This window comes from Rhinopithecus roxellana, chromosome 17 (assembly GCF_007565055.1).
Source record: "Rhinopithecus roxellana isolate Shanxi Qingling chromosome 17, ASM756505v1, whole genome shotgun sequence".
Taxonomy (NCBI): Eukaryota; Metazoa; Chordata; class Mammalia; order Primates; family Cercopithecidae; genus Rhinopithecus; species Rhinopithecus roxellana.
This window is the reverse complement of record NC_044565.1, coordinates 28663538-28680399: the sequence shown is the minus strand read 5'-3', so window position 1 is coordinate 28680399 and position 16862 is coordinate 28663538. Positions and strand designations below refer to the sequence as shown.

The 16862-nt window shown below is 38.4% G+C and overlaps 1 protein-coding gene across 1 annotated transcript in view; it reads right to left on the bottom strand.

Moving 5' to 3' along the window:
* Window positions 1–2314: 2314 nt before the first annotated feature.
* Window positions 2315–16862, bottom strand: part of SLC9A2 (solute carrier family 9 member A2) — a 92619-nt gene continuing 78071 nt past the window's right edge. Inside the window, 5 exon segments of the mRNA XM_010356560.2 lie at window positions 2315–5539; window positions 7154–7244; window positions 8411–8542; window positions 10563–10659; window positions 15309–15470. Coding sequence (XP_010354862.2) covers window positions 5169–5539; window positions 7154–7244; window positions 8411–8542; window positions 10563–10659; window positions 15309–15470 — 853 coding nt within the window. The 3' untranslated portion in view covers window positions 2315–5168.

The following is a 16862-nucleotide window of genomic DNA, read 5'->3' as shown; positions in this document are numbered from 1 at the left end:
GTTCCTGGCCACTGATTCTTATTTTTAAAAGTGACTTCACACAGCTTGTATTTTTCCTTCCAGGGAGAAGATAATTAATTATAAACGTTAAGGAAGGAGTGTTAATTATTGCTGATAACTCACACAGCATAAGAATGAACTGCAAGGATCTTATTTGAACAAAGCATTGTATTTTGATCAGTTCTACATCTTGATACAGTTCTTTTTTCAAAGCGTCCACTGTAGAGGAAGAAAGTGGTTAAAATATCTATTAATGATTGCAACTTATAACGTGGATAGAAGACAGTCTTCCTTCAGGCTTACCAAAGAATCCCCATGCCATTTTGAGTAGTTGAGACGCAGCCTCTTGTCCAGACTGAAAACTGGTTTTTGGTGTGAGAGCTTACCTACCTACACCTGTCCCAAGTTTGCTTAATGAAATTGAAACCACATAAAATATCCAAGGCAAACCTAATAAAGGTGTTCCGCCACTGACTCTGGGACTGGACCCTTGTGGGTCTGTATGTACGTGACTAGGTAGGCATTTGCCTTAAGTTGTCTGTTCTGTGGGGCTGAAGCACAGGCCTGGCCATCACAAAGCCTAACATCTGTCAGGCCCAGTCTGTGACGTCACTGAGAAGGGTGAGCGTTTTCCTTGGGTCACCTTCAAAGTACCTTCACTGTGTATCTCTCTGCAATGAATAACACTGAAATGAATGAACTGTAACTGCCATTCAAAATAACTTTCTAGCTAAAAATCCTCCCCTTCAGCCTACTCAACATGAAGGTGACAAGGATGACGATCCTTACGATTCCATTTCCACTTCATAATATTCTTTCTCTTTTTCTTAACACTTTTTCTCTAGCTTACTTTATTGTAAAAAAGGACTTAAACTAAAGGTTCAATAGTAAGACATGGTTATGGTAGGAAATCCATTGTTTATTAATCAGATGCCAAACTATGTATTCATGGAAACCTAAAATTTAATGTGTTAATACACATCTTTTGCATAATCTTTAAAAATTATTTGGTAAGGCAATAATTGGAATTAACTTTTTTTCTTTACGTTTGCACGGGAAGGCCGTATTTAATACTTAAAAGCATACACCATCTTTGAGCCCTTTTGTGGAGCCCTTTTAGATATAACAATTAATGAACCCATTAAAATGTTTATTCCTCTAATCAGGTTCTGTTACACTGTAATAGAGTTAGCCTAGTCTGAGATATATGTATTTGGAATTAAAAGAATTGAAATTTTCAATACTCTGAAGCTCTTACCTTTCAAGAATTTGAGCCATCACAATCCCATTCAACACAAATGAGAGTGGTTTCATACACAAATATAAAAACTGGGACGGTTCTGTTTTCACATATGTACCATTTTCTCCATAAGTGATTAAAGGTTTACATGTGATTTAATATTTAAACTTTGGTAAGATTTTTCATAGAAACAAGGAAAAATTTCCTTTGTCCGTGTACATATACAAAATCATTTGGTGAGCAGGGTTATCCTAACTGGATACAAAGAGCTTCATCTAAATTAGAAATTTAATCTCCAGTCATACTTATGATTCAACAGGAGCCAATAACATAAGAAAAGATAAAAATGTTTGAATTTTTAATTCAAGGTGTTTTGTTCCAGAAATCAGAAAAATCACAGCCTCTGTGTCGGTATTCTGTGTGCTGGGCATCTCATGGAGTGACATTTCTGTACCCTCAGTAGAAGAACAACAGATTCCCATATAACCTCTACACGTACTGAAAGGTCTTAGAATACATTCTGAGTCATCAACATAATCCATATGGTGTGTAGATTGAAAAGTTGATAATAATCCATTCACAGTAGATAGGTTAACTCTACACCTAGAAAAACTCATTTCTTGACCATGTAATTAAGAGAACAAAGCTACAGTTTATTAGCTACACTTAGTAAGATATGATTTTATCTGAAAAGGTGCAGGAAGTTTAAAAAGAAAAAGGATCAAAAAATGATGTGCCAGCGTGACACTGAAGTGGTCTGCAAAGCCCCCATCTGCATATTTGACCTGCACACCCCCAGGGTGGCTGACCCCTGTCTGAGGGTGTCAGCTAGACACAGAGTGGATGACGCTAGAGGGATTCTAAAGGAAGGTGTCATCTGTCAGGGACGAGGAGCCATGGTTATGCCACGAAGCCGGTAACCAAACGGGGCTTCTGCTTTCCTTAGAAGGGGGTTGAAGAAAGGGTTGGTTAAGAAGTGGGATAAAAAGTAGCAGCGAGCCACACACTTTAACCTTGTGTGTGCCAGAGTGTTCTTTTTCAGATTGATGAGAGAATCAGCACGTGGTGTTCAAGCCTCAGCAGATAATGCCAACAGCTGCTTTATCCAGACAAAGTGATCTCTTTAATCACATTTTTAAGAAGAAAGTACAGTGTGCACTTTGACAAAAATATTGCAGATTATGAAACACGACTTTTAACATAAACACAATTTGGGCAGTACAATAAATGCAAAACATGCTGAGACTTGTACTAACTGTGTTTCTCTACAGTTTTTATATAAATCAATACCCTCACTGCCCAGGTAAAACAATACACCCCACCATAAAGCCGAGCAAAAGCTGAAAGAAATCTCTTCACAGACATTTTGTGAGCATACGCACAAAACACATGCTTTTAAAAGTATCAGACTTTGAAGCCAATTTCTAGTTTGCTCATTGACATAACTGTTCCCAACAGTCTCCCCTTAGCATTACATATAAAGTAATAAACCCCGACTTTTCACTTATAGGTAGTTCATATCAAATTTTGTTACAGCCAACACCAAAGACCTATCAAAAATCTACAGTCACATTGGAACTTTGGTTGGATCAAGTGTTGTTTGGACGAAGGAAGGCCTTTACAAAAGACTAGGACTCTCTCTACTACAGAAATTTAGATTGTGACAGTATTTAGATTATGAAAATATTTAGTCAATACTCTCCTCCATAATGACTAGTGACTAGAATTTAAGAATTACAAAAAGAAGAAAGTAGAGAGAAAAAGCTAAAGTCAAATTTATTTTTATTGCCTTTGTCATTCAACAAACAAGAAAAAAACTGATAATAATTAAGATTTAAGTTTTCCTTTATACATGATCATCCAAATTCTATATGGATGAATTACTGAAAGCTGAATTTGGTCTACCTGCTTAACAAGAAGTCATATAAACATTTTCATGTTTTCGCCTTCAGTTCCAGAAAGTTAAACTCTTTAAAATAGTTATAAACATAGGAAACCAGGAAAAATGAGGAAATTTATTCTTTAAGGTCACTTTCAATTTCTGTATTTCTTTTCAGATTTCATACTGTAGCTATTCTGAAAATTGATTTTTGGCATTCTCAAAAATCTACATCACATATCTTGATGAATCATGTTATAAAATTTTATGTCAGTTTTCATTTGTGTTAAGCAGAATAAATATTTATATATAAATATTTTCATTTAAAATAGAGATTTTGGCACAAAGTCCTAAGCCTGTAGTCGTCAAATTGCATTCTATGCTACTTTCCCTGGATCAAGGAATTGTGCTCCTATGAACTTGTACCTTGTGTATGTAACCTTTGCTGTGTCTCATGCTTAACAATCCAGCAGTATTCTAAGACTTTAGAACATGAGAAAAAGGTGTAGATTTACTTCTCCTTGTTGGTGGAGGTGGAGAAGGGGTGGAAAACCACTTCTTAGGATTTTTGTCTTAATATTTTCATGTTCCTCTCCTGATAATACAGTAGGCACTTGCATCCTTTGGGGTATCTTTAGTGGGAAATCAAAGGACTGTGTGAGTGGCTTCATTCACTTTCTACACTCAGAAATGCAGAGGCGTGTTCCAGTCAAGTTTTAAAGAATTATTTAGAAGAAAGACAGGCCAATAAAATCTACAGTTAAGAGATAGAGAATCAAATACTAATCTTTAATGCTAATATTCCACTTCTTTTCTTTCTGCTGTACTTTTAAAAAGTACTCCAATGAGTGTAATTCAATTTTATATGAAAATTCTGAGTGACTATATTATCGAATGGGAAGAGGTAACAAATTACAGACTAGTGCAAAACAGTAGGACTCCCACATTCTCCAAAGTGCTTCCTGAATAAAATTCAAAACTTGATATCTCACCAACTTGTTAAACTTTAGAATATTGTATCTATAAACTTTCTTCCTTGTCTGCTTGGAGCCTGTAACCTGGAGGCTCAAAATTCAAGCATCACACTACAGAAAAATTCTGCTGAAGCAGGTAATCATAGATCAGCATAGATCACCTGCCTCCTCCTCCTACTATTGCACAACATAAAACCCACCAGCAAGTTGTAACCAGGTGCTGCCCTGTGCCCCCGCTTGCCACATGGACCCTCATGGGTGGAACTTCATCAAAAGCTGCTCCCAAATCTATCAGCACAATAAGCTGGTGGATACTTGGGCATCCTTTCTCTCTGCACCATTTAAACAAGAAGAAGAAATGGAATTTTGATGTCACCCCCAAACACACAGTAGACAGAGGAACAAGTTAAAAAACAGTAGACTCAGTAGTTCATAGGAGTCCTGGAACCTCCAATCTGTGCTCTGGGAGTCAGGCCATTCCTTCAGGATGACGTTCTGATTGTTTGCCCAGTTTGAGTCATAAGGTGTCTCTGCTTCCAGCTGTGCTCTTCACTTACCGGCTGCTCCATCGGGTCAGGACAGGGAAAAGCTTCCACCCTGAGCTTAGGAGTCACCCCCAAGCGCCATCCTTCTCCCCTGGGAAAGAAAGCTGTTCTCGATACTTTTAGTGCCATTCACTTAACAACTGATTACAGATATACATATTTTTTCATAAATAAAATCTGAAGCATATGCGTAATATATTAAAATCTTCACCAACAAGGGTGTGTTAAAAATTTCAAGTTCTGTCATTCAAGTTCAATAAAGGCACACATTACCTTTTTTTTTTTTTTCAGGCCTGCAATGAATATAATTGCTACCTGTAAGTCACAAAAGGCATTTTGTGGGACTATTTTTTATTGGATTTTCCTTTTCTTCGGATTTGCTTCATTTATCCATGGCATGAATCTGTCGCCCCCCAGAAGTCTTTAGATGCACAGAGAGTTTTCATGGATTCCACTGTTTTGTCGGGTTTCAGAGTAACAAACCACAGCTGTGCTGGGTCAGACACTCACATCTGCTTTGGCTGCTTCTATTAAGGCTTCTCACTCCCGAATCTGGCTTTCCGGCTTCCAGGTTCCGATGCCCTCCAGACCAGCCGTGGTGGCGGCTTGGGCGGGATGCCTTCAGTCAAACTGTCTTCCCTCTCTGGATCAAACTGGTCTTTAGAGAGAAGGGGCTGCCGTAGTAAGCCTGGCGTCTGGGTGCCCTTTTCTCTGCTGTGGGGTGTTGGGGGGGTGCTGGGCTTCTCTCGACCAGATTCAACATCTACCTCGTTCTTCCATTCCATTTTATAGGCCTGGGAGGATTTCTTGGAGAACTGTTCTGGCAAGAAGCGCCTGGCTCTGGGCTGCAAATTGAGCACGGTGGTCCCGGTATCTGTGTCTGAGTCACTGCTATTGCCATCTATCACGGAGCAAAATACAAGGTGGGCAAGCATTTTAGAGAGAAGGCATTGCAAGAAACTTCAGTACCTTAGTGGGTCAGGCAACTGATATGTCCTGGGGCTCTGGGGAGAGGGGAGGTTAGCGGGCTTGTGCTAATTTTAGGTGAGTGGCCTTGTGCATCTTACATAACCCCTGCGAGCACCCATGCCCTCAAGTATATATTCATGCTAACTTTGAAGAGCTTACTGTGTGCCAGGCATTGTCCTAAGTCCTTTCAAATGCGTTAGCCCATTTTGTCTTCACAATCACCTACTTTACAGATGGGGTAACTAGGTTCAAGAGGTATCTGTAGGTGGTGGAGGTGGGATTCCAACCGAGCCCCTCTGGCAGTAGCAGCTGTGCTCATCTGCCCCACAGGGATGATTCCAGGAGGGCTCAGCCTGGCATCTGGCACACAGTAGGCGGTCTGATAATCACCTGCTATGGAGAAGAGTCTTGCCTTGATCTGGAACCTCAAACACAGCTTTGCTGATTTCCTTTACATGTCCACAAAAGGGCCCAAACCCTTTGCAAACAAAGGGAGGAGACAGCTTTGGAACCAGATTCAGGTGCTGGAGCGCTGTGGGTAGGGCAGTGAACAAAATGCTTGTCCAGGAGTTGACATTCTTGGGAACTGAGAGCATGTTTGCTGGTGGGACCAAGGGCCACTGTTCTAAATATTCAGTGCTGCCTTATCTTCCCCCAGTTATTCTCGCCTCACCCTCCTTTACCATCAGCCATCGTTTAGGCTTCCCTCTTCACAGTTAATTAAACAAGCCAAAAAAAAAAAAAAAAAAAAGAGGGGTAATGATTATTCCATCCCACATTTAAAGAAAATGTTATTTTAGATTCTAGGGGTACATGTGCAGATTTGTTACATGGGTATATTGCATGGTGCTGAGGTTTGGGCTTCTAAAAATCCCATCACCCAAGTAGTGAACATAGTACCTATAGGTAATTTTTCAACCCTTGCCCCTTGCCCGGCTCCCTGCTTCCCGCCTTTTGAAATCCCTAGTGTTTATTGTTCCCACCTTTGGGTCCTGTGTATCTAATGTTTAGCTGCCACTTGTAAGTGAAAATATATGGTATTTGGTCTTTTATTTCTGCATTAATTCCCTTAGACATCCCACATTTTAATAACATGAAATCCTAATATAGTTCTTCTGGGGTTCACAGACAATGTCTTCAGTGTCTACATAAAGATAACTATCGCATTAAAAAGATATTAGACATTATAACAAAGCTTTATAGTTATAGCCAGAATAAATATATGGCTGCTTTCATGAAAATATATTGGAATTACTGTAAAATTTTAATGACTTAAACATTTGCAGAACTACAACTTTCTGTTTACCTGCCCTTGAACCCCACGGTGACAATGTTTGCTGGAAAATAACTGATTGGATTCTTTAGAATCTGCACAGAATGCCATTCCAAAAGGTTGCAATGCGAATTAAAATTCACCCAGTTATTATTTTAGATTTGCAAACTCTTGAACTCATGCTTAATGAAGAAAAATAATAGGAAAATTTGTCTAGTTTATAAACATTGGCAAATAAATTTAAAATTTTTCTGCTCCAACTATATTCATTACCTGCATTAGAAATAGTCTTCCTCTTTTGTAGCTTTTCTGGAAGCTTTGTATTTTTAGGTAAGGATAAATATCGGGAGGTTGAAGTGGAAGCCTGTAAAATATAAAATCTTACTTAAATGATACAAATGGCACTTATTGTATATTCAAGATTAAAAATTGTATGGCAAAACTTCATGTTAAAAACCAGAATTTTAATTCCTGATTCCAAAATTACTTTGTGGGGGGCTGTAACTATTATAACTTGAAATAATTAAATCTCTTCCAAAATAAAATGGAGATCCCTACAAAGGGAAATAGAAATAAGTGGGAAATAAATTAGAAACACATATGAAAACCACTGGCTCTTCTCAAAGAAAAGCTACTGAAACATCTATGTATAAAAGTACTGCCAGAAAGACTTAGAACCTACATGTATGGGGAAGAAGATATGTTTACAAATATATATATGTAAGGTTTTTTTTTACTTTAATAAATCTTTAAAATGATACTAATAGAGCAAAAAGTATTACTACAGCTAATTTACTGGCATTTCAAATACTGCAGTCACTAGTGTTTTAAATCAACTTTTAATTAACACTGCTACATTTTACACATAAAGTAACTCCTTGTTCACATATAACCATTTTGATTTCTGACAACCCAATATAAGATATTATTAAAAATAAGCCTCAATTCTTGCTATGTGAAGCCAATATATCATATTATTATTATTATTATTATTATTATTATTATTATTATTAAGATGGAGTCTCGCTCTGTCATCCAGGCTGGAGTGCAGTGGCGCGATCTTGGCTCACTGCAATCTCCACCTCGGTTCAAGCTATTCTTCTGTCTCAGTCTCCCAAGAAGCTGGGATTACAGGCGCATGCCACCATACCCAGCTAATGTTTTTTGTATTTTAGTAGAGATGGGGTTTCACCATGTTGCCCAGGCTGGTCTCGAACTCCTGAGCTCAGGCAATCCACCCACCTCGGCTTACCAAAGTGCTGGCATTACAGGCGTGAGCCACCACACCAGGCCCACAATATTATTTTTAAATGGCTTTCCTTATCTATTGACAGTTCCCTGAACCAACTGCAATGCTGGCCACATTACCTGCGAACACTCACTTCCCCCAGCCACCCCGGCCTTCCTGCAGCTCCTCAGAGAACTGTCAACAGCCACTTGATTGGCAAAGCTGATGATACCATCAGCTGATCAATGGAAGGGCTGTTGGCTCCACCCCTGGAGGTCTCCCAGAGGCACACACTCAGTTACCCTGTGGTCTCGATTCAAGCTGCTGTCCTTCCTAATGCTTTCTCGCAAACTGTGCCGCCTGCGAATCAGAATCTCCTTGGCTTGTCTCTCACTTGTGTCGGCAGTCAGACTGTGTCTGTTGTAGGATAAAGTCTGAAATGAAAACACATAGAGGACATTAAAAAAAAAAAAAAAAAAAAAACCTGATCATTTCCCCAGAAATTCCAAGACTTTACCACATTTCTTTGGATCTGCACCTCAGCTAAGCACTTACAACTTCTGTGCAGAGAAAAAAATTAAGAGTATAAAAGTTAGCAGTCTTCAGATCTTCAAAGAATTTATATTTTCTTTTCATTTTGTGTTTTTTTTTTTTTTCTTTTTCTTTTTTAGAGTTGGGGTCTTCCTCTGTCACTCAGGCTGGAATGCAGTGGCGCTTATAACTCACTGCGGCCTCCAACTCCTGGGCTCAGGCAACTCTCCCACCTCAGCCTTCCGAGTTGGTATTACAGGTATGTGCCACATAGTTCATCCTTTGATAAAAGTCAGATCATAAGGTTTGTTTTTCATTGAAAAGTGTGATTTTCATAAATGAGAATACCTTGACATCTCTTGTAGGTATTTAGCCATCATTAACATCTGGAAATAAAATACAAGTCACCATGCTACAGTCTCTTTTGAATAGGAATTACTGACGTTAAAAACAAACCACTTTGAGCCACTTGGTGGTGCCATGCCCTTCTGATTAACTTCAGAACGTTCCCTTTTTTCAACTGGGTTGTCACATGAAGAGAGCTGGTGACACTGCCCCCAATGATTACATTCCAGTGTTTGAAAAATAAAATTCCTAAACTAGGGCTGTACATGGCATCCGCTTTTAGTTTTATAGGCTATATCAAAATGTGTTTCCTAAAATAAATCATAAATAATAATTAAATTCATTTCTGAGAGAATAAACATGTACTTCTTGGGAATATCCCCATGTCCAGAAATATATTAGGTTCTACTGAGAGATGTAAACATAACACAGCACAAGGCTTCATTCCTGCCTTGAGGAGTTTACCATCTCATTGAGCATCTAAGGCTAACCCAATTATACAAAATCATGGAAATAAGTGCTGCAACTACATGGTACAGTATAAGCTCCAAGTGCTGTTCCATTTAACCACAGGATGGGAATAATATGGTGGCCGTTGGGGGAGCCTTAAAAACTGGAGGCTTTGGACCAGCTGACAGGAAGGTGTGAGATGCTCCCAGGGGACAGCGAGAAATCCACTTGGGCCAAAGTACAAAAACAGAACCTCTCACTCCCTGGGTGTTTCAGGGAGCAGATGGGTGAGGGAGATGTGGACATATGGTTGGATAAAGTGGAACTTGGAAATAGAGTCCAAATTTTCAACGAATAGTTTAGCTTGGGAGCCACAACTATTGTTTAGTTTCATTTTAAATTAAAAGGTACTGTAGGAAAAAGGGTCAGGTAAGAGTCATGTGGATGGAATGGGGACACCCTGTGGGGAGACCAGCTAAGAAGCTGCTGAAACACCCCCACATGAGTGAGGAGGACTCCTGACAAGCTGTGTGGCCCGAGTGCCACTTCACCTCCCTGTGCCTCAATTTCTTTATCTGTGAAATGGTGACAGCAGTAACACCTACCACTCATTGGAGGATTAAATGAGTTAACGCATGCAACACACTGAAATTAGGCTTGGAAAATTGAGGACACTCTCTATTCCTTAGCTGTGTTGTTAGCAAATTATTAGAATAAGGTGCTAACAATGGAAACGAAGTGAAAGAAGTGACTCAGGAGAGAAGAAACTATAGCACTTTATAAACAGCAAGGAGGGTGAGGTCCATTTTAAAAGTCTAAGCTATAAAACTATTTCTTTAAAACAAACAGCAATCAATTCATTTCTTTAAAATTAGTCTACATGTGTATTTCTTTATATCCAAGACCACAGCAGCAGAACTCCCAGGGGACCCCAAGGCTTCAGCCATGGTGTCCAGGAGGATAGTAGGACCCTGAAGTGGGGTGGAGAGAAGCAGAAGGAGAGAAGATGCCCAGCATGGGACCTGCTGAGCCCAGTGTCATGGTGCAGTCTCCAATTACAGCACAAAACCGAAAGGCATCCTGTTAGCCAACGGTAAGTAAATATTTTGCTACATAAATTATTCTCACTCGCTGACGGATTTGATAGAGATTTCTTGATAGGAGTTCTCGAATTTCGTCAGTTTCACCAGATGTGACCTTCCTTATTTTTTCTTCACGACAATCACTGTGAAAGTTTAGAAAAAGAATATTTTACCTTTCAACAAATATTAGAATCATTGATTTTCTTCCTTAGAGCGATAAGTATTTAAGACGAGTCTTCAGTTTTAAAAATAGCCCTTGGGGATTATTCAGTAACTTAAAATAATTCCAAATTCTGTAACTCTTATTTCAGTTTCAAAATCATTCATGGCAAGTTTAACAATTCACAAGTTTTCAGAGTCTATTCATGTCATTATATTTTCAAGGAAGAAAAACTACAATGCCTTATAATGCTACATCACTTTATTATTTCTAACACTCCATAAATAAAGTACAATGGAATAGTTTTCTCCAACAGAAACCTAATTGACTTCAATTTACCATTAAGTTTTCATATTTTAAAAACCTCATCATAAATATTTGCAGACACACCATTTATAACATGTATGTATATCCAGTCAATCCTCATTTGTGGGTTCCATAATCATGAAGTCACCTACTTGCTATTCTTGATTTATCAACCCAATATCAGAATTTCAGTATTTTTGCAGTTATTCACAGACATATGGAGAGTGACAAAAAATTTGAGTCATTTTACACACTTTCCCTGAAGATGTTGAACAAGGAGACATCTGCTTGTTTCCACTCTCGTACTGTAAATAATGTCCTTCTCACAGTCTATTTAGTGATATGATTATTTATATTTTTATGTCATTTATTGGTGATTCTGCTGCCTTACATGGCCCCCAGGCATTGCTGAAGTGCTGTCTAGAGTTCCTAAGTACAAGAAGCCTGTGATGTGCCTTACGGAGAAAATGTGTTAAGTAAGCTTGGTCATACATGAGTTTGTAGTGTTCTTGACCATGAATTCAATGTCAATGAATTAGCAATATATATTAAATAAGGTGTCTGTAAACATAAACACACATAAAATAGGTTACATATTGATTGGCTGATGAAAATTTTGTGACCAGAGGCTCAAAGGAACCTAACCTTGTATGTCCCCATAGAAAAATGTTTCAGTATTTGCAGCCGGGTGCAGTGGCTCATGCCTGGATTACCTGAGGTTGGGAGTTCAAGACCAGCCTGACCAACATGGTGAAACCCAGTCTCTACTAAAAATACAAAAATTAACCGGGTGTGGTGGTGGGCGCCTGTAATCCCATCTATTCAGGAGGCTGAGGCAGGAGAACCTCTTGAACCCAGGAGGGGGAGGTTGCAGTGAGCTGAGATCACACCACTGTACTCTAGCCAGGGTGACAGAGCAAGACTCTGCCTCAAAAAAAAAAAAAAAAAAAAAAAGCGTTCAGTATTTGCATATCAGTATTTGAGGCTAGTTTATCGAATGTAACCACTGCAAAGAATGACCATTGGGACTGCATTTATGTTTTTATTCTAACTCCTTCCAAAAAGGGTTTGAGGCAGGCTACAAAAATATGTAGTACAAGAAAATAAAGAGAAAAGAAAAATCAAGAAAACAAATTAAAGCCGGGAAGGTTAATATGCATAAATGCAAGTCTTCTAGAAGAGGCACTGAGGACACAGAAATTAAAGAGCATAGTTTTCTTATATTTTTCAATGCAAATTTAGCATTGCTGTGAACCAATCATGAAAGTAATTACTGGGGTACAAAAACCTGGTGCACAATGGGTAATGGATGCACAGAGAGGAGCAAACAGAGAACTGATGCTTCAGCGGGACAGACTTCTCTAGAGTTGGATGATTCATTTTTGCCTCCTCTCAATTGCTCAGATGGTTTATGAGAAGCATTTTCTCAGGGAAAGGTGGTGTTGTTTAGACGGCTGTCCCACTTTCTAGTCAAGTTTTTTTTTTTTGATCATCAAAGTTAATTCACAGATTTTCAGAGTTGGAAGGAATATAAGAGGTCATTAAGTAACAATCTATCTTTTTGATATCTCATTTTCTTATATAATGTGCCCACCAAATTCTTACCAAAATATTTTTGCCTACATCTAGTGACAAGTGTACGACTACATCCTTGTTTATACTTAAACAATTTTTTATAAAATGTAATATAAACTACATGAATCTTATATGTTCAGGGAAGTGAACATACTTAGGCAACCACTGCTCAAGTCAAGAAACAGAACATTCACTAGAATCCCAGAAACTACTTCATGTTCCTCCTACCAATCACTAATTCTCTCCCTCTTAGCAACAGCAATAACTATTCTGACTTCTAATGTCATAGATTCAGTGTGCCTGAACTTAAACCTTACATACATGAAACAGTATAATACATAAGTCTTTTGCATTTAGCTTCTGTTCCTGAGCATTGTGCTGAAGATTCATTTATGTTATTGCATATGGCTATAATGCATTCAGTTTCACTGCTGTATAATATTCCATGGTATAAGTATACCACAGTTCATCTCTTTTGTTGTTGATGTATATTTGGCTAAATTCCAATTTTTGGATATTGCAAACAATGCTTCTATGAATATTCACATGCATGTTTTTTAGAACACACATGATTATTTGCCATTTGCATATCCTGTTTTATCAAGTGTCTGAATAAGTTCCTTGTTCATTGTTCTATAGGATTGTCTTTTCTCCCATAGCCCTTTGTCAGTTATGTGAGGCAAGTATCTTCTCCCAGTCTGTGATTTGCCTTTTCACCCCTTTAAGGATGTATTGGGATAAACAAAATCTCATGATTTTAATACAGTTCAGTGTATCCATCTTTTCCTTTATAGCTTGTGCTTTTTGGAGCTTGTTTAAAAAAAGTAATTTCCTATCACAACATTAATGTATGTTCCTACGGAATCTTCAAAAGCTTTATTAAAGTTTCACTTCTCACATTCAGATCTACAATATACCTTAACTTGATAGTGTGAGGCAGTGGTTAATTTCATTTTATTTTCATAGGAATACCTAATTGATCAGAACCATTTATTCAAGGCATCTTTTCTCCCCCACTGCTTGTTCTGTAAACTTTGTCATTAATCAAGTTTCCATATATTGGTGGGTCTGTTCTGAACTATTTTGTTCCACTGGCTTGCTTATCTGTCCTGTTCCAATATCATATTGTTTTAATCATGTAACTTTATACTTTATCCTGTTATCTAATAGTGTAAACCTTCTAAGTCTGTACATCTTCAAATTTGTCTTGACTTTTTGTATTTCCATTAAAACTTTAGGACCAACTGATCTAAACATGCACACACACACACACACACACACACACACACCCTAGGATTTTGAATGACATCATTGAATCCAAATATCAGCTTGAAGAAAATTTAAAATTGTACAATATTATTTCTTTTCTTCTAGTAATATTGTCTTTAATTTATCTGTTTTGCACTCAATATGTAGCTTTCTGTATTTTTCTCTTTTTCTTTATTTTGGTTATTTCCCTCTTACCTGTTTTCTAATTAAGCATTTCTCTCATTAACTCTGTCTAATCTGCTGCTACACACATCAAATAAGATCATAAAGTCAGTTACTTTATTTGTAGCTCAAGAATTTCCATTTAATAATCTCCATGATATTGCCAAAACTTTCAATGTAGTTTTCTTTCCTTAAACATACACAGACACAGACACACACATTTTATACTTTAAAAGTCTCTGTCTGATAATTCAGTTATCTGAATTCCCGTTATGCCTGTTACAACTATTTTGTTTCTTTTTCTTAATGTTTTAAATCACATTTTCTTTTTTTGTTTTCGTTTTTTTTTTTGAGACGGAGTCTTGCTCATCACCCAGGCTGGAGTGCAGTGGCGCTATCTCAGCTCACTGCAAGCTCCGCCTCCCGGGTTCACACTATTCTCCTGCCTCAGCCTCCTGAGTAGCTGGGACTATAGGCGTCCACCACCACGCCCAGCTAATTTTTTTTTATTTTTAGCAGAGACAGGGTTTCACTGTGTTAGCCAGGATGGTCTTGATCTCCTGACCTCGTGATCCTCCCGCCTCAGCCTCCCAAAGTGCTGGGATTACAGGCGTGAGCCACCGCACCCAGCCTAAATCACATTTTCTTGTCTACTCATACGTTTGGTTATTCTTTATCAGTTGCCAGACATTGTTTAGGAAAATTCATAGAAGCAGTTTAAGGCTCTTTATAATCTTGTTTTCCTCCCTGGGTAATTTAAGCTTGTTTCTCTCAAGCGTCTAAAATAACATAACACAAAACAGGACATAAAACATAACATAACATAACATAACATAACATAACATAACATACACATTTCTAAGGTTTCATATTTTAACCAAAGTCTCATTCTGCTGTGAGATCTTAAGACATCTCTCTAGGGCACAGGTCAATTTTTCTTTTTTTTGAGACAGTCTCACCCTGTCACCCAGGCTGGAGTGCAGTGCTACAATCTCGGCTCACTGCACCCTCTGCCTTCCGGGTTCAAGTGATTCTCGTGCCTTAGCCTCCTGAGTAGCCGGTATTACAGGTGCACACCATCATGCCCAGCTACTTTTTGTATTTTCAGTAGAGACAGGGTTTCACCATGTTGGCCAGGCTGGTCTTGAACTCCTGGCCTCAAGTGATCTGCCTGCCTCGGCCTCCCAAAGTGCTGGGATTACAGGAGTGAGCCACTGCACCTGGCCTGGGTCAATTTTTCAAAATTATTATTACTAGTTTCAAAATACTATCAATGCATATTTAGCAATACTAACTTTTATTTTGCAAGAACATACTTACTTTAGAGATGCATATGTAGGGACAGTACTTATCATCCCAGTCTCTGCCATCTCAATGGCATGTTTTATTTCAAGCTTTTTATATAAAGATACAATGCTTGACTTTGGTTGGTTTTCCCGAATCAAAAGCTTCCGCAGATATTTATCATCAAACTTTTTAAACCTGTAAATAAAGAAACTTTCAATAAATTAATACTGGATTGACAAAGAAAATAGTTGTTGTTTTTACCAATAAAGTCATTTCCACCATTCCCAGGAAAATACTTAGTAGCAGCATTTAGCTAATCTGGTCATTTTATATATTTAGTTGGTGCCTACCTGTATAAATGTGTATGTGCATATATACATATGTACATGTATGTATATATACATACACATATGCATGTATGTGTGTATATACATAGATATGCATGTATGTGTATGTATATATAATATAGATATGTATACATACACATATATGTATATATACACATACACATATATGTATATATGACACATACTGCTGCATTTTTATATATGACCCTGATGCACATAAACCTAGTATTCACTAATTACAGATTAAAATACATATATTTCTCTCTTTACCATTTCTCTACTTCTGCTTTTAGCAAAATTGCTCAGAAACGTTATCACTGTTTGTTTTCTCCAATTCCTCTCCTCTGATTCTCTCTTGAACATTCACATTGCTTCAATACTGCATTAAAGCTACTCTTATCAAAGTGGTCAGTGAACCACATGATATAATTGCAGTGGGCAATTATGAATCCTCATCTTTCCTGCCCTCACTTGTTTAAATTATTGTCTTCATTTGGCTTCCAGGATGCCACCCTGGGGTACCCCAACCTCTTTCTCACCCTCTCAGTTTTGTTTTTTTCTTTTGACCTCCTAATGTGGGAGTGCTCTGGGCCTCAGTTCTCGGTCCTCTTTCATACCGCCACTCACTCCCATCACCATCTTGCCCAGTCTCCTAGCTTTTCATAGCATCTCTATGCCAATGACCCCCACATTTGTATCTCCAGCTCCAACCTCTTGGCCAAACCCCAGATATGAGCTTTTGGCTACTTACTCAACATCTGCAGTTGGATAGCTGTAGGGCATCTCAAATTTAACATATTCCAACTGAACTGATATTCTGCCAGAGTCCTCCCATCTCAGCGAACGATGACTCCACCAGGTCAAAAATCCTGGTGTCATCCTGGAGTCTTCCACTTTTCTCATGTTCTATGTTATGGGCTGAATTGTGTCCCGCCAAAAATTCATATGTTAAAGTCTAATCCCCAGTAGCTCAGACTGTGACCACATTTGAAGATCTAGTGTTTACCGAAGTGATTAAGATGAGGCCATCGAAATGGGCCCAAATCCAAAATGACTGGTGTACTTACAAAGAGAAGAGATTTGGATTCCAACACATACAGAGAGAAGGAAGATGATGTGAAGAGGCAGGGAGGAGACAGCCATCTACAAGCCAAGCAGAGGGGCGCTCAACAGAACCTTCCCTCATGGCCCTCAGAAGATATGAGCCCTGCTGACACCTTGATGTCTGACTTCCAGCCCC